The sequence below is a fragment of the Pterocles gutturalis genome, unplaced genomic scaffold (genome assembly GCF_000699245.1).
Source record: "Pterocles gutturalis isolate BGI_N339 unplaced genomic scaffold, ASM69924v1 scaffold23423, whole genome shotgun sequence".
Lineage (NCBI taxonomy): Eukaryota > Metazoa > Chordata > Aves > Pterocliformes > Pteroclidae > Pterocles > Pterocles gutturalis.
The window spans coordinates 813-16,279 of NW_010118687.1; the positions used below are offsets into that span (position 1 = coordinate 813).

The 15,467-nt window shown below is 45.3% G+C and overlaps 1 protein-coding gene across 1 annotated transcript; it reads left to right on the plus strand.

Annotated features, from left to right (window-relative positions):
* The first annotated feature begins 1,240 nt into the window (after positions 1-1,240).
* LOC104459758 (ribose-phosphate pyrophosphokinase 1-like) lies at positions 1,241-9,083 on the plus strand. The gene is given in 7 exon segments (XM_010076328.1): positions 1,241-1,303; positions 1,306-1,515; positions 1,851-1,949; positions 3,695-3,819; positions 5,584-5,757; positions 6,446-6,605; positions 8,678-9,083. Coding segments are annotated over 7 exon segments (924 nt in total). The 3' UTR covers positions 8,771-9,083.
* Positions 9,084-15,467: the final 6,384 nt, after the last annotated feature.

The following is a 15,467-nucleotide window of genomic DNA, read 5'->3' on the forward strand; positions in this document are numbered from 1 at the left end:
GTTGGCTAGCCAGCGGGTTCTTAGGTCAGCACGCAATGTGACTTTAAGACCTGATAGACATCTTATTTAACGTAATAAACTGATAGCAGATGCTTCCTAGAAAAAGTAAGACTGTTTTAACAAAATAATTCATTGATATTTTTGTACAATAAATGTCTTGAATCAACTTAATATTAGACTGTTAGTACAGTTGGAGATGACACTTCTGTGCTAGCTACTATTAGTTCAGAGGATTACCTAGCAGAAAGTTTGCATGCTGGCTGAAATTCTTCATGAGGTTGGTCTATGCTGTAAGTCAGTGTGCGATAAAGGTGACAGCAGTTTGCTGATGGATATTAAGCAGTAAGAATACCTAGCGGTTATCAGAAACATCTTGAAGAGGGGGGAAGATCAGAGGATGAAATATGAAAATTAGAAATGTACCCTAAGGTGCTCTATAAATGAAGCCATTAGGAGTAGGATGTGTGATTGTCTACTTGTTCCCAGAGTTTGACATGGAAGCAGTCTGCAGAGTGGGTGAGCATCTCCTATGCAAGAAGAAACAAACTGTGGAAGAGCTTTGTCCTCAGCAGACTGACTTCTGGTTACTTCCAAATCTGTGGCAAGCTTCTCTAAACTGAAATGTTGGAAGTACTTAGTAGTTAATCTGTTCCTATGAACGGCCTCATGCAGCATTGCCCTGTATGAAACATCAAACCTAGGACTACTGCTTGCTTTCCAGCTCTGCCGGTGGTGCAGGTGTTTTGATACATGCGCTGAAGCTGGCAGTTTGTACTGGCAAACAGGACCTTTGGCTTGTATTCAGTCCCTCCATCAGCAGGGATTAGTGTGCATTACATCCAGGAGGAAATTAACCCCAAGAACCTTTCCAAAGTGAAATGCTGGAGGGCTTCTCTGTTCGAGCCAGCGAATAGCTGTTATGACTCTAAATGTAATAATCGGCTGCAGCATAGCTTCTGGTAGGAGTTTGGCTCAGCTTTCTCTGCTGACTGGCCATGATCCTTGCTTCTGTTGAGGTGGTTGTACTTCTGACTCGGGGGAACGAGGTCTGCTCTGAGGTGTTTACGCGCTCAGTTTGTGTGTTGAGAGCAAGAGTACAGGCTGAGTGCTTTTAACCTTACTTTCTGAACCATTAAATTTGATCAGTGAGTGTTGTAAAATAGTTACTAAGCAAATAAGCAACATCATCCCTGCTCAACACCCTTCATTATATGACAGTGTCACCCACAGACCCTTGCGAATGCAGTCCCTTGATTGCTGTGCAGACATAGGTAATGGCTGTGTTTTAATTTGTATTTGGATACAAGTCTCCTTTCCTCATCTGTTCCCAGCGTGGAAATAGGCGAGAGTGTACGCGGGGAGGATGTCTACATTGTGCAGAGCGGCTGTGGTGAGATCAATGACAATCTGATGGAGCTCCTTATCATGATAAATGCCTGTAAGATTGCCTCAGCCAGCAGAGTCACAGCTGTCATACCCTGCTTCCCTTACGCTCGGCAGGACAAAAAGGACAAGGTAAGGATGTGGCAAAGGTTTCTGCTGGGAAGATGAATGCACACCTTGAAAGTCCTAACTGCTGGTTAGGGATTGGATGAAGTTGAATATGTAGAGAAGGAGATAAAACTTATTTTAATTTCTTTAATCTCAGGGCATTGGGCTGCAAATCTATCTTTTCATAAAGATCTAGTTCTTGAAAAAAGACTAAACTGTAATCACCAGTTGATGAAAAGATGCAATGTTAATGAGTACTCCTTTTAGTAACTGCTTGTGAATTGTTGTCTAGAGGTGGAAGACTGACATCTTGATGAAGGAGTTGAGCTTGTCTTAAATACTGTTTTTTCATGTACTAGAGTCGAGCTCCGATCTCTGCCAAGCTGGTTGCAAACATGCTGTCTGTGGCAGGTGCAGATCATATAATCACCATGGACCTGCACGCATCTCAGATTCAGGTAGGAGCTGAAATCAGGGAAGTACTTACCTGCTCCAGTCTCAACCTCTTTACAGCTTGCAGGCTTTACAGCAGTCTGCTTCTTCGTACACACAGGAGTGATCAGGACCTGGGAACATGGTGCTGGAAGAGACTTGTAGAATTGGTCAGAAGAGAATGGGGAGATGGGTAACAGGTTCATCTGTAAATGAAATTATAGCTGTTCTTGATCAGACAAAGCATAATGAGTCCTGTGTAAACGAATGTTGGCCTAGTAAATGGTCTGTGCAACTTTTTGCCACACACTGACACTGTGTATTCTTAACTGTTCCTTTGAGAGCCTTATGATATTTACTGAATTGTCAGGGAGAAGTGCTCTGTTTGACACTGACTGCTGCCCTGAGGTTAGCTCTGCCTCCGGGTGTTCTGAGGGGTCAGTTGACCAGGACCCTGGTCTGATAGCTTGCTGCAGACAAGATGGGCAATCCCACTTGTATCCATTCAGTGCCACCCTTCCACGTAAACTGGCTTTGTTTGTCTCCCAAGCTGCTGGTGAATTTAAAATTACTCATCGGTTTTGCTGGCTTAGTGAACAGAATAGTCTCATAGGGCAATTGAAATCTTGACCAGAGCAGTGTAAGAGAATGGCAAGAGCATATCCAAGGGAGAGGCGGGACAGCAGGCTGTTAAATTATCAGTCTTGTCTCTTTCCACCTTGAGCAAGTGCTCTGAGACCAAGGAACCAACTCAGTGGAACTGAGAGGGGTGTGGCAGAGGGAAGGATATCTATTGTGTTGCTGCAAACACTTTGAATCCAAAAGGGCAAGATAGCTACTGCCTGGTGAAGTAGCTGGGCTGGCTGTCATTTTAGCAGTTCAAAATGCAGCCATTTGCACTGCAGTATAATTTATTCCAGTATAATTTGCCCAGAAATGCTTAGTCTCAGATAGAAAAAATCTAAGATGGCTTTCAGAAAGATCATGAAAGAAAAGAACAGAGCAAAAGGGGGTGTGCCTCTTCCCTTAGAGGCTTGGAGCTATGATGTGTGCCATAGGATTGACCTTTCACCAGCAGCGATGGTGAGACTCAACTGAATAATTGGGTTTGTGTATATAAGCTTCCACCATCTGGCTCGTTTCAGCCTGGTTCTTGTAGTTGATAGATTGCTGAGCACAAAAGGAATGATGATAGAAAGGATCTGGTACCCCTATACCTTGAATCATTCCTCTAGAGTAGCTGCCTCCACTCTCCTGCCTATTACTACCTGTCCAGGATTAACTTCTGGCTTTTTGTGACCTTTGAGGTTTACCTGGAGAAATCTGCTGGGTCAGTGTAAAGTTGTGGAACCAGCTGCATTAGTTTAAAAACAAATGTTACTCTAGCATTTTTCATAGGATTCTTGTAGATGCAAACAGTGTAGGTATTGAGCTTTAAAGATTGACTTTGTAAACAGGCAGCTAGCTGCTCCAAAAATAATTGCGTTTGATGCTGGTTTTCTGCACCCCCTTAGGTCAGAACTAGCTCCATGTTGTGAAGGTGTCATATGTGTTATTTATGCTGCTAAACTATTTCTGACTCTGAAGACTACTTACATTACTGTTCTGTGTATCCCAAAGGCTACTGCCCTTGCATTAAGGGAAGTAGAAAGAAAAGCTGAAAGCTGTGGTAAGGTGGTGACTGTGTGTCTGATCACATATAGAAGGCTTCTTCCAACTGTTTTTGGAATGTGACCTTCAGCTACATCTGTTCGTGTTGTCTTCCTTGCAGGGTTTTTTTGATATCCCTGTTGATAACTTGTATGCTGAGCCTGCTGTACTGAAATGGATCAAAGAGAATATTGCAGAGTGGAAGAATTGCACCATTGTTTCACCAGATGCTGGTGGAGCCAAGAGGTAAGCTGTCAGACAGCTAGCTTGAGGTGCTGGTTCTATATCTACTTGAATTCCTGAGAGCGCTTGTGGCCTTTTTCTTAAGACACATCTTCCCTCTGCCAGCCTGTCTTCTCTAAGACAGCCTGTGGCAACTAGTGAAGATATTCTTCCTAGGGAATGTTTAGAAGGCTTCTTGGGCTACATGGAGAATTAAATAGTTTCTAGAATCATAGTTTCATAGGTAGGAATTGCGCAATTACTATATCCCTTGGACCAAAACATTTTTTTTGTAGAAGGGTAATTCTGCAGGTTGAAAGAGGGAATCATGTAGCTCATACCCCTATGCCAAGACAAGGTTACTGCTGCTGGTTAATGATACATTTTTATCCAGACTGGTTTTTTTGCAGTATTAAGCTTAGTCTATTGAGGCATTTTCTTACTTTTTTACTCGATTTGAATATCTAGCTGGGGCTTAAGTCTGCTGCTGCTCTTCATGTTCCCTGAGAACGAGGAAGATAGATGGTTCCTTTACAAAAAGCCGCAGCATATGTTACAGTGCATTTTGACTTTGATAGTCTGACAATCTCCCATCTTCAGATGAACGTGACAGTTTGTGGGCAGTTCAGAATGTTCTCAGGTGCTTATTAGGAGAACCTAGGCTGTTCCTTCATGCTTCTGTATAAGGACACAGGTGTATTCTTTAAGCCAGAGTGTCACACCAAAACATTGGTTCATGCTGACCTGATTCACATTCACTGATTCATAGTGTTTTAAGCTATCTGTTAAAAACAGCCAAGAGATACTACTCCTGTAGGTTGCTGTATGTCTTCCTGTAGCTTTGTGGCCCATGTATTGGACAAGACCTTTTGTATCCTCAGCTACTTCTGTAGCTGAAGTGAAAGTCAGAAATTACTGTCATTTGACTTTCAAATGAAATTATGAAATGCTAAGTCAGCCAGCTATAAGCTGTCTCCTGATAAAACCTATTCAAAAGCCATTTAAACTGAAATGTGTCAGTCTTAGCTGGTGCAATATTTTGTGGATATGCTGCAGGACTGAATACTTTAGTAAAGAGTTTAGTTTAACAATCTTGTGTAGGGTTCCCAGGATAATGAGTCTGATCTACTGAGGCTAGGAGTCTACTCGTCTCAGAATTTTAGGGGCATGTGTATTTTGTTTCTTCTTACTCATACTGCTTTTAAACTCTTTACTATGCATTGGTATCAATATATAAAGTTTAGGTCCCTTTAGTAAGATTGTTGTGTGGTCACATTTAACCAAAATAAATGTGAGGTGGTGGACTTGCATTTCTTGGATGTGTACTCCTGCCACTGTCCTTGTGCCACCACTTATGTGCGTGACACTTACATGCTTATAGGAGTGCAAGTGGATCCCTGTCATAGCACAATTTAAGCCTTTCCAGTGTCGTGTTGTAAAGAAGACAGCTTCTCAAGCATTGTGATCACTGCGGGTTTGTCAAACTTGCTGGTTAAGGTTTGTTTTGAGCTTTAGATGGAAATTCATTTACAGTGGTCAGGATAAAAGACCGTTTTATCTTAATCTAGTTGCTGTCATCAGGAGAGATTAGATGAGAGATTACCGTTTAACTGCTTGAAGGGAGACCAAGGTGGCAGAGTGTCTTCGATGAATTGCTTAGGAGCAGTAACAGATGTGGTGACATCTTCTCTTACTGCAGTGGCAGTTTGTGCTTAATAGTTTTAAAATATATTAGATTGAAGCTTTTGTGTGGAGTTAAGTGTTGTCTGGAAACTGTTCTCTCTTCAGAGTGACCTCCATTGCAGATCGATTGAATGTTGACTTCGCTCTCATTCACAAGGAGCGCAAGAAGGCCAATGAAGTGGATCGCATGGTGCTGGTGGGTGATGTGAAAGACAGAGTGGCCATTCTGGTAGATGATATGGCAGACACATGTGGTACCATCTGTCATGCTGCGGACAAGTGAGTAGGGCTGACTGATTCTTTCCTAAATCAGAAACCTGTTGCTAGTGAATGCCATATAATGAGTTAATCAGGTTATCTGCATGTCAAGTTTCACAAAGTAACATACAGTTTCTCGTGTCATACAAAATAAGTAAAAAGCCTAGTTAAAGTTCTCACAGTGGCAACAGATAGAAAACCTTAGTGTCTTTTTATTTGAAAAATACTTGTGTTGAAAGTATTTCTTTTACTAGATCATCACTGATGATGCTAGACATAACTAAGTTCTGTCTGGTCCATCGGCTTAAGGTCATACACCTGAATTTATATCAAAAATAAGCTTTTCAAGCTTTTATATCTTTAAAGCCTTCTTCACTAAAAACATCTGCATATGCAACACTCAATAGTAAATATCTCCTGCCTTCTGTTGGCAAAAATCGCGGAAGGCAATTTGAGTTATCTAGTCCAAATGTCCCAGGGCTAAGAAAGGTATTTTTCTCTAATGTATACTTTTCCTGGGATGGATTTTATGGTACTTCGTTAAACTGTTCTCTTCTGACAAATCAATAGTGGAGGGGGCAATCAAAGGAAGCCTGTCCCCTAAGCATATGATACTGTCTCCTTTCAATGCTTGCCATGTGCACTGCACTAATGTCAGTTTAATACTTGCTAAGAATTTCTTGTCCTTCTGCTTTTTCCCCTCTTATAGGCTTGTGTCAGCTGGAGCCACCAAAGTTTATGCCATCTTAACTCATGGGATCTTTTCTGGACCAGCAATTTCTCGGATCAACAATGCCTGTTTTGAGGCAGTTGTAGTAACAAATACAATACCGCAGGAGGACAAGATGAAGCAGTGCCCTAAAATCCAGGTGAGCATGTACTTCTCTCACTCCTGGTGGGTAGTAGCACTTGTCTGTCCTGCTTTTGGTGGGAAAACCCCACAATACTGTCTTGTGCTTACAGCAGTTTCATTGGTACTTGGAATCAATGGCAGTGTGGACTAGTTCTCTTGTTCCTCTTGCTGTGGGATAACAGACCTGTTACACTGATATAGTGCAGCTTCTAATCCAGCTAATCTTAAACAGTTCATTTAAGTAATTTTTTTTCAGGGCTTCTTTTACCTAGCTTGGATCACTGATCTAATGGAGCTATGATGTAAGCGAGCAGTTGTATCTGTCCACTGTGTAGGAGCGATGTGCTGATGGCATGTAATACTGAAGCAGAAGTAGGTAGGAAGTTCTGAAGTCGGTGATGTCAGCTTCAGTTGTCTGTCACCTAATACCCAGCTTTTTAAGCAGTGTCCCTTCCTTTTGTGAAGCAAAGTAGGCCTGGTCTGAGGAAGGTGAATGCTTCGTGCCTGGTCATAACAGCAGTGCAGGTGAGCTGGAGAGGGAGTGCAGTCTTGTCCCACAGACATGTCTTGCTGGTTTGACTAAGAGCAGTTGACACAACTCCACAGTACAATGTTCAGATACTTGCCAAAGATAAACAAAAACCACTTTGCCATCCATATGAAAGCTGAAAGCTGGTCTCTTAATGCTTATGCTGCATCTTGGATTTTCCATGTAGGAAAGGCATTGTGGTATTTTGTTTCCCAAGCTGAGGCTGACTTTCCTGGAAGAAAAAAATTGGCTGTACAACTTGAGCTAGGCAGGACTTGAGGATTTCCTGTGTTGATGGACAGTTGGAAGTTACAGTTTTACCTAAGCATTCAAGCATAATAGATCCATCAGAAGCTTCAGGTACTGCTACAGCATACATGCAGCCAAGGACATCCTAAATACTGACTTCACAGCACAGATATATGGGCCACAGGCATTTGGAGAAGTTCTGGGATGTGAATGTCACGGCTAAGTCTCAGCTAGTACTGTGTTGTAAGTGTAGCAGGATCCCAAGGGCTGGGGTTTTGGTGAAAAGGAAACTCAACTTGTTCAAGCTGCAGTGAATTTTACACTGGTTTTGGAAGTAAGTTATAAGCTGATTGCAAACTGCTATTGGGTTGCATTTTTTTTTCAGCACTAACTTCTGGATGATATTCCTGCAACTGAGCACATCTAAAAGATGTCTGATGCTTCAGCTTCTTTCCGAGCTCCACACTACAGTTAATGTAGGAAGAATGTTAAACTGATAATCAGTATGTAAATAGCTGTAGCCAAAGATAGTGGTGGAGTAGTTTTTCAAACTTTGACTTAACACATCACTCTCTGACACTAATATCTGATATTCAGTGTTGAGAAATACAGAACTAAAGGATTTGTCATAAGTCTTGCACTCTGTCTGCTCTTCAGCTCTTAAGTTTTTCTTCTTTCCTTCCATAGGAGATAAGCTATGCGGAAAAAAGAAAATATTAAATATGGATTTCACTTAGTTTCCTTAACATACCCTGAACATGGTGCTCCTTCCTGAGACTACGTATATCAAAGTGCTTTATCTGCTGGGTTAAGAGCCAGAGTTTTACTAAGACTTGATTTTTCCCTCCTGTTAACTGGATTGCCCCACAAGGTGGAGCTAGCACAGTGACTGGGAGCTGAGCTTCATCTTTCTTAGTCTGCTGGCAGTAATGGTAAAGCCTCATGACTCAAAAGAAGTGATCTGATCTTGATTTTAGACTCCCCTAACTTCTCTGCAACCTACACAAAGTGAATAAGATAGTCCTAGGGTAAACAGACTGAGCTTAGGGAGGCTCAGCAAAGAAAGGTGACAACAGACTGTCATCCTGACAAAGATCAGCAGTGAAATAATTCTTGTGGTGCTGTATGTAGAATATCTTCAGAATTATAGATAATTAAATCCCAATTCTGTGTATAAGACATTTGTCTGCATCTGGGATGTTATAAATTTGGGTGATGAGTTTACTCTGAGTTCTTCCTAACTTACCAGCTGTTCTTCCAGGCTTGATGTCTTTTCTCAGTGACGCTGATGCATCTTTCTTCCCCTCCAGGTGATTGACATCTCAATGATCCTTGCAGAGGCCATCAGGAGGACTCATAATGGGGAATCTGTCTCCTACCTATTCAGCCATGTCCCTTTATAACAACAGATGCCAGCTGCTGCTTGTGTGGCTTTTTTTTAAAACCAAAAGTTGTTCAGCTTGTTGTAAAGTTCAGTAGAAGACTCTGCTTGTTCCAGTGCAGTTCTCCACAGCTCCTCCTGCTTAAGTCAGGCTTACTGGCTCTGATCCCAACACGGGGAGGCTGGCGGGGGAAGCTCGTCTTTGTAACACTCCAACTCCACCAGCAGCCCTGTGCATTGTGGCTTATCAGTAGTATTGACTCAATTCTGCAGATCTGTGGAGAGCGGGACTGACACATGGCTAATTGCCACAATTATTTTTGGGGGTGGGAGGGAGAGGGTTTGTCTGTGGGCAGGGTTAGATGATCTGGCATGAGCACCCTAAATTTTGTTGGGAAGTAGAGCTTCCTGGGACGTGTTGATCTGGATCTACATCAAGAGCCCAAGAGACTGCTGGCTGTGTTACCACTCTATACCTGACAGAAGCCCTTGAAGAGCGATGGGGAAAGCTTTTATCTTAGCCAAGCTTGACCCTAGGTGAAACCCTGGGGGACACCTGGGAGATGGTTCTGCTACAGCTTCCTCCCATGAAAGGAGATCAGCGTAGCTTGCAAACTTGAATTCATCTTAATTGCTGATGAAATTAAATGCCTTTTAGTGTGCTACACAGCAAAGTGAGGGTGAGAGCGTAGTCTGTGCAGTACTGCCTTCCTGTGTCAACTTAGTGGTGAAGGTGCGTTCTGGAGAAGCATTCTTCTCCCTCTTACGTGGAGGACTCATGGTTGTGGTGTGCTTTAGTTTCTAGTGTAGGCTAAAACCAGTTCCTCAATTTCACAGCTTACTGTTAGCCTTGCTAGTGATTAGAGGACTGCTGTCATGTACTTCAGCTGCACCTTGACTTGCTTTGCAAATCCTTGATACTTTTTTTTACCAGTACACTAGTAAACTGAGCCTCTTTATCCCATAGTAGCTTGGTTGTTTCATCTAGCAAGTGCCTGCTCAGATGCTGGGGTGACCTAGTACACAGCAGCTTTGTGTCCAACTGTCTCAGCCTCTCATTGCCTGCAGTCCTGTTGTCCTGTAAGTTACAGACACATTCTGGTTGCTTGTCCTGGTCACTCTCTGCCTTGCCTTGAAAGTGCTCCTCCTTGCAAAAGATCTTAAACCAAGGAGCATAGGAGGTTGCAGGACTACAAAACATGAAATAAGCCCTTGGAGTGGGTTTGATGCTGCTAATGAGTGTTTATGGCAATGGGTTGAAGAGGGTGGTGATACATAGTACTGGGAAAACTGTAGATCTAACACCAACCTGACAGGCAGCAAGGTGCCTGAAAGAAAAATACCAAAACTAGAGCTGGCTGAGGCTCCCAGATGTAATAAGTATCATCTGAAACTTGAATACTTAGTAACTGTACCAGACAATTGTAAAGTAAACTGTTAAGTCTCCCCTGTACTCGTATGGGGTTGTAGATTAAGCTGTTTTATGCTCTGGTTTTCATAAGCACTCCTCTTTTATTTGTTTTTGAGCTGGAGGAAGGGGAAAAAGGGAAAAGAAGGAACTTGAAATTACTTGCTAGAGCAACCAGCATGGCTTTGAGAGGCTAGGGGCTGGGTTATAAATGGAACTGACTGAAAGACTTGGTTAAGATCTAGGGAAGTACTCCTTTAGTTGTGCCTTTTACTGAAGTCTTCTCTCCCTTCCTAGAATTCCTATCCTGTGACAACATTAACACTTCTGTTACAGTGTAGTGTTTTTCTTTTTGTATAAGAATTGGTGTTTGTCTGGAAAGTGTGTCTCTTGCTTCTTTGCTTTGCATCCTGCACTGAGCTCTACCAAGAGTCTGATTCCTGCCTCCTGTATTGGACCCCCTGCTGCTACACTGCCGGTGCCCCGAAAGCCAAGAGCCAGGACATCGGAACAGCAGTGTGAGGATTTTCAGCAGCATTTGTGTTTAAAGTTAAGACCTGATGAAGGAATTAAAGTTTTATTTAAAAACCATGGCTTCTGCCTATAAATGCCTCTAAAAACCCTACAAAGGTGACGTGCATCTTCTGAGTTGGGTCGCTTGCAAGGTGGATCGTGGAGTAATGTTACTTGGAAGAGACCTTTGGAGGTCATCTGGTTTAACCCTCTTGCAGTGAGGCTGACTGTGAGGTTCAGCCTGGCTGTGCTCACATTGTAGGAAGAAGCTGGTGACCAAGCTACTTCTCCTAGTGGGCTGTGGCTTTTGTCTATATCTGATTTCCTAGACTTAATTGTTCAGAAGTAGTAGTGCAGTTTCTGTTGTAGTGTTCAGTTATGGATCAGAGAAGATCTGTTCATGTAATGTTCAGGTAGGGGAAAACCTGAATAGTTTAGGAAGTACAAATGAAGGCTTGCTAAGTATCTTGCACAAAACTCATGATCAGAGGCAGCAGGATTATGTCCTGAGAAGCACTTACTCTGACTAAATCGTGATCCTTTCTTGTTGCTTATTGTGTGCTGAGAATGTATAAATGAAGTCAAAAGGATGAGATGGCAGGTCTAGAGAAAAGTCTTTGGCCTTACAATAGACTTCCAGGCCTAGACTGAGCATTGCTTCAGGAAACCATGGCCTCAGACTTTTGCTGAGAGTCACTACTATAATTCATCTGTTAAAACATTTTGGTACTGGTCAGTGAATAAGTGAACTGTATATTTTTTTCCTCAAATAGCAGGGAAGGTGGTGTAGCAGACTTTACCTTCCTTAGAGGAGAAGCAACATGAGCTTTACAGCCAAAAAAATGTACAAAGGTGACCATTGCTGTTGGTGTGTATATACTGTTCTCTTAGATACTTTAATAAAACCTGGGGGCTGGAATGGGGGAGGGTACAGACTTAAATGCTGTATGACAGCACTGTAGCTCTTAAAAGGATGGGTGATTCAGTGTATGAGAACTGTCCCAAGGAGGTAGAACTCTTCTGCTCTGGAAACCTCCTTCAGATCAGAAGGGCTGGACACCTTACCAAAGTTCCTTCCCTAAATTAAAGAAAAAAAAACCAAAAAAAACCCCAACACCTACAAACCTATTTGTAGGCAGTTTGTGACTCGCTGACTAGAAGTGACCATTGTGCTATTAGAGCTAGTACGGCTGCCTTTAACATGTGCATATAGTAGAATTAGAGGGCTCTTTTCCCTGTCCAGGACAGTCGTGGAAGTTGTACCAGGAAGCTGTGGGAAGGATGTCCTTCACTGCACCATGGGCTGAGAGGAAACCAGCCCGCGGTGTGAATGGCAGAGAGCCAAGTTCCCCCAGTGTCTTCGAAGCTTGGGAGTGATGCAGGGATGCTCATCCCTTAGCCCAGGCAGGCTCAGCAGCATCAGCCGTGCTGTGACATGCTTGTGCTATCTTGAGCTACCTGTTGTAGTGGAGGTAATTCTCCAGCCTGTCCTGGAGAGCTGCTGGAGTGAGTATGGAGCATGCAGGTCAATTCTGTGGTGGCTCCTCAGGCTTTGGTTTTTTGGTTGAAGAAATGCCATAAAAAGTAAGTCATTACTTCCTCAGGAGGAAAATCCTAAGTGAGTGATTTTCTGTGCTTTTGCAGTTGGAGAGCTGGAAGAGCAGGGCAGGGCTGTAGCAGCTTGCTGTGCCACAGCCAGAGCGTGGCTGCAGGTGTGCAGATGCTGATACTGGTGCCAGTCGCTGTCTCCTGTCTGCCTGAATGCTGCCTGCTGTAATAGCAGCAGAAGGGAACACATCAATTAGAAGTCCTCTATTTCAGCCCAGCTCGCCTGTCTGCGTAGCTGAAGCTGACACACGGGGTGGGGATGCCTTAAGCCACTGTGAAAGCTGGGGTTACCATTTGTGCCTTGCAGGCAGCAGGACCTGTCTGCTGTTTGGAGCAAAACAAGACAGCTCATTGCTCCCACCAGCAGCTCCCTCCTTCTGCTTCTCCCTATGCCTTACTAGTGTACAGATGGTTTTTCATCTCCTAGAGTCAGTATTTCTGTGATGTAGAGAAAGCAGCAGCTTGCCTTGCTGCAGTTGGGCAATGGGAAAGTAGCAAGGGTTAACAGAAAGCCCTTTAAACTGCAAGGAGCAGCAAAATCCACGGGAGGAATGAGCCCTGGTGTAAGACACAGCAGCTCCAGTGTGTTGTCTGCATTCCTGGGGCTCTGTGCTCCTGTCGAAGGAAAGGGCTGTGGTAGGAGGATGGGGTTAAAAGTAAGCAGGAAGATGTAAATTGTCTGCAGAGCAGGGGGACTGGCTCACAGCTGGGCAGAGGTGGCTGAAGGGGCTCAGGTCCTGGCTGGCTGTGGTGGTGCCCTTGCCTGTCCCTGCAGGCAGGAGGGGTCGGTAGGCAAGTGGCTGAAAAAAATTCTGATCAGACAGAGAAAACCTTTTGCCTCCTCCTTCCTGTACAAAAGAATAAAGTGTTCCTGGAAATGGCCATCGGCAGGGCTGTTTCTGAGCCCTGACAGCCTTGTTCTGTGGGAGATTTAAAACTCATCTAAAATGGCTGACAGTTCTTTTCTATTTTGAGTCATGGCTGTTTTCATTTTCCTCCTATCTGTTGATGTCTCGGTTCTTTTGTTATAAATTATTGAAAGCAGAAATACCAAAACACATGAGAAAGAAGGTTGTGTGGTTACGGGAGGGTTTAGAAATTTTTCAGGGAGAAAAGCTTTTGCTGGGGTATAAGCTCCTTTCTTGTTCTTTGTGCAAGATGGGTTTTAAAAGCTCCCCAGCAGCAGCCCCCCACCTTGCCTGTTGGAAATGCAGAGGACTGGCTTTAACGCTGCTCTGGCTGTGGTTTGTAGAAGCGTGGCAGTGCCTGTGTGGCGGGGGCTGGAAAAAAAACTCTTCCCCTGCCTGCATGGCCACGGTAGCAACTTTGTGCCCAGACAAAGACCCCGGGGTTTGCAAAGCACTGCAGCATCGCAGCAATGCAACACTTCACACGGGCTGCGCCTTGGCTGGGGGGCTGCAGCTGATGCTGGCAAGGGACTGTGCACGCGGCAGACGGGTACCAGGTCCTTTCGCACTTGCTGCCTGCCAGGGACAGCAGCCTGCAGCATCCGCAAAGAAGCATGTGGAGAACAGGCAGGAAACGGGGGGGAAGCTGGGGGGAAGGTGGGCACAGCTGTAGAGTAAACACGTGGTAAAACACTTGTCTATTTGCATAAAGACAAAGAGGATTTCCTGCTTTCATTTTGAAACTGGGTGGGGGTTTTTTTTTGTTTCCTTTTGGCTGTGCAGGAAAAATGAGCCCTTTCTCAGCTCAGGGTGGGCTTTGTGATGCAGGCTCTGCAGGGTGGGTTTGGAGGATGCTCATGGAGGCAGCCCTGCCTGGGCTGGCTGCTCGTGGCTGTGTGGCACCTTCCAAACCTGGCCCTGCCAGCTTTGCAGCACCAAATCAAAGCTACTCTGAGCAACCCGGCCTGGGGCTTTGCCTGCAGCCTCCTCTGCTTCCCCACCCCGGGGAATGGGGACTGGAGGCTGTTTGCCATACAGACTTCTCTCAGTGTAGCAACCACATCTTAGGACTGAGCCTTAGATCTTGGCCTTTGGCTTTTCTGTGTACACCAACTATTGGCATGTCTCTAATTCAGAGCCCATTTCCTGGCTGGAGCAGGAAGGTGCCCGTGTCCTCAGGGTTTGCTTCAACGGGCTGCTTCTGACCAAGCCCTGTCCCTGAAGAGCACCCAGCCCCCCTCTCAAGATGGCAGTTTCTAGCTAAAAAACAAAAAGCAAAGGTTTCCTAGGGCTTGCTGGGGATTTTCTCTGCAAAATCTCCAATAAGCCTGGAAAGAAACCCAGAGGCTGGCAGGTCAGCAGGATGAGGAGGCTGGTGTGAGAGTTACTGCAGCACAGCTCCTACCCTGGTGCTCTGCAGTGGGTTCCTGCTCACCATGACACCGGGATCTCTGCAAAAGGGTTTTGGCAAGCCTGCCGTGGGGGTCAGGATGCTTTTTATTTTCTCCTCATTCCCTTCAGCACCCACAGGACCCTACTGCCTCTCAGGCATCCTGGCTGTCCAACCACCCCGCATCCTGGGGGCCAGTGTGCAGGTGCCTATTGGACTGCTGCTACTCTTCCTGCTCCCCAGCACAGCCAGGAACAGATGGGCTGCCTGCACTTACACTCAGCCTTTTTTCCGCCAAAGGTATTTTTTCCACATGCACCCCAGCCCATCTGGTCTCTGCTGGCTGCCCCCCAGGCTTTCTGCACCCTGTTGCATTGCTACAGCCAAGCAACAGCCTCTGCCCGGGAGCGCGTCTGCTCCTTGCCCACCCGCCCTGCTGCACCTTCAGGGACTGCATCTCCCCACAGTGCCATGGCTGGAGCCGCTGCAGCCACGGGTTGAGTGTGGTGGGGAAGCATCTCCCACAGCTGTGAAAATACAGCGCTATTTTTATCCTAAGGGCTTGCTTTCTTAAACAAGTTCTGCTTCAGCAGGGTGAATGTGTGGGGGGTGGCCGGTGGCAGGTGCATCACGGGGCAGGGCTGCCCCCATGACTGTGGGGCACCTGTTTCTGCGGAGGGCTTGTCCCTGGGGTCACCCAGTCCCATGGAGCCCACCCTGCTGCTCCTCGCAGGTGGCACCCGGGTGTGTGCAGCAGGGCTGGGTGTGACGCTGGAGGGGTGCCGAGGGTGAACCTGGTTACGCGTGCATGTGTGCTTCTGCAGTGCGTGCGCGTGTGTGTGCACATGGGATGGGGGGGGTGAGTGCACGCTGAGTGTGCAGGCAGGGGCTG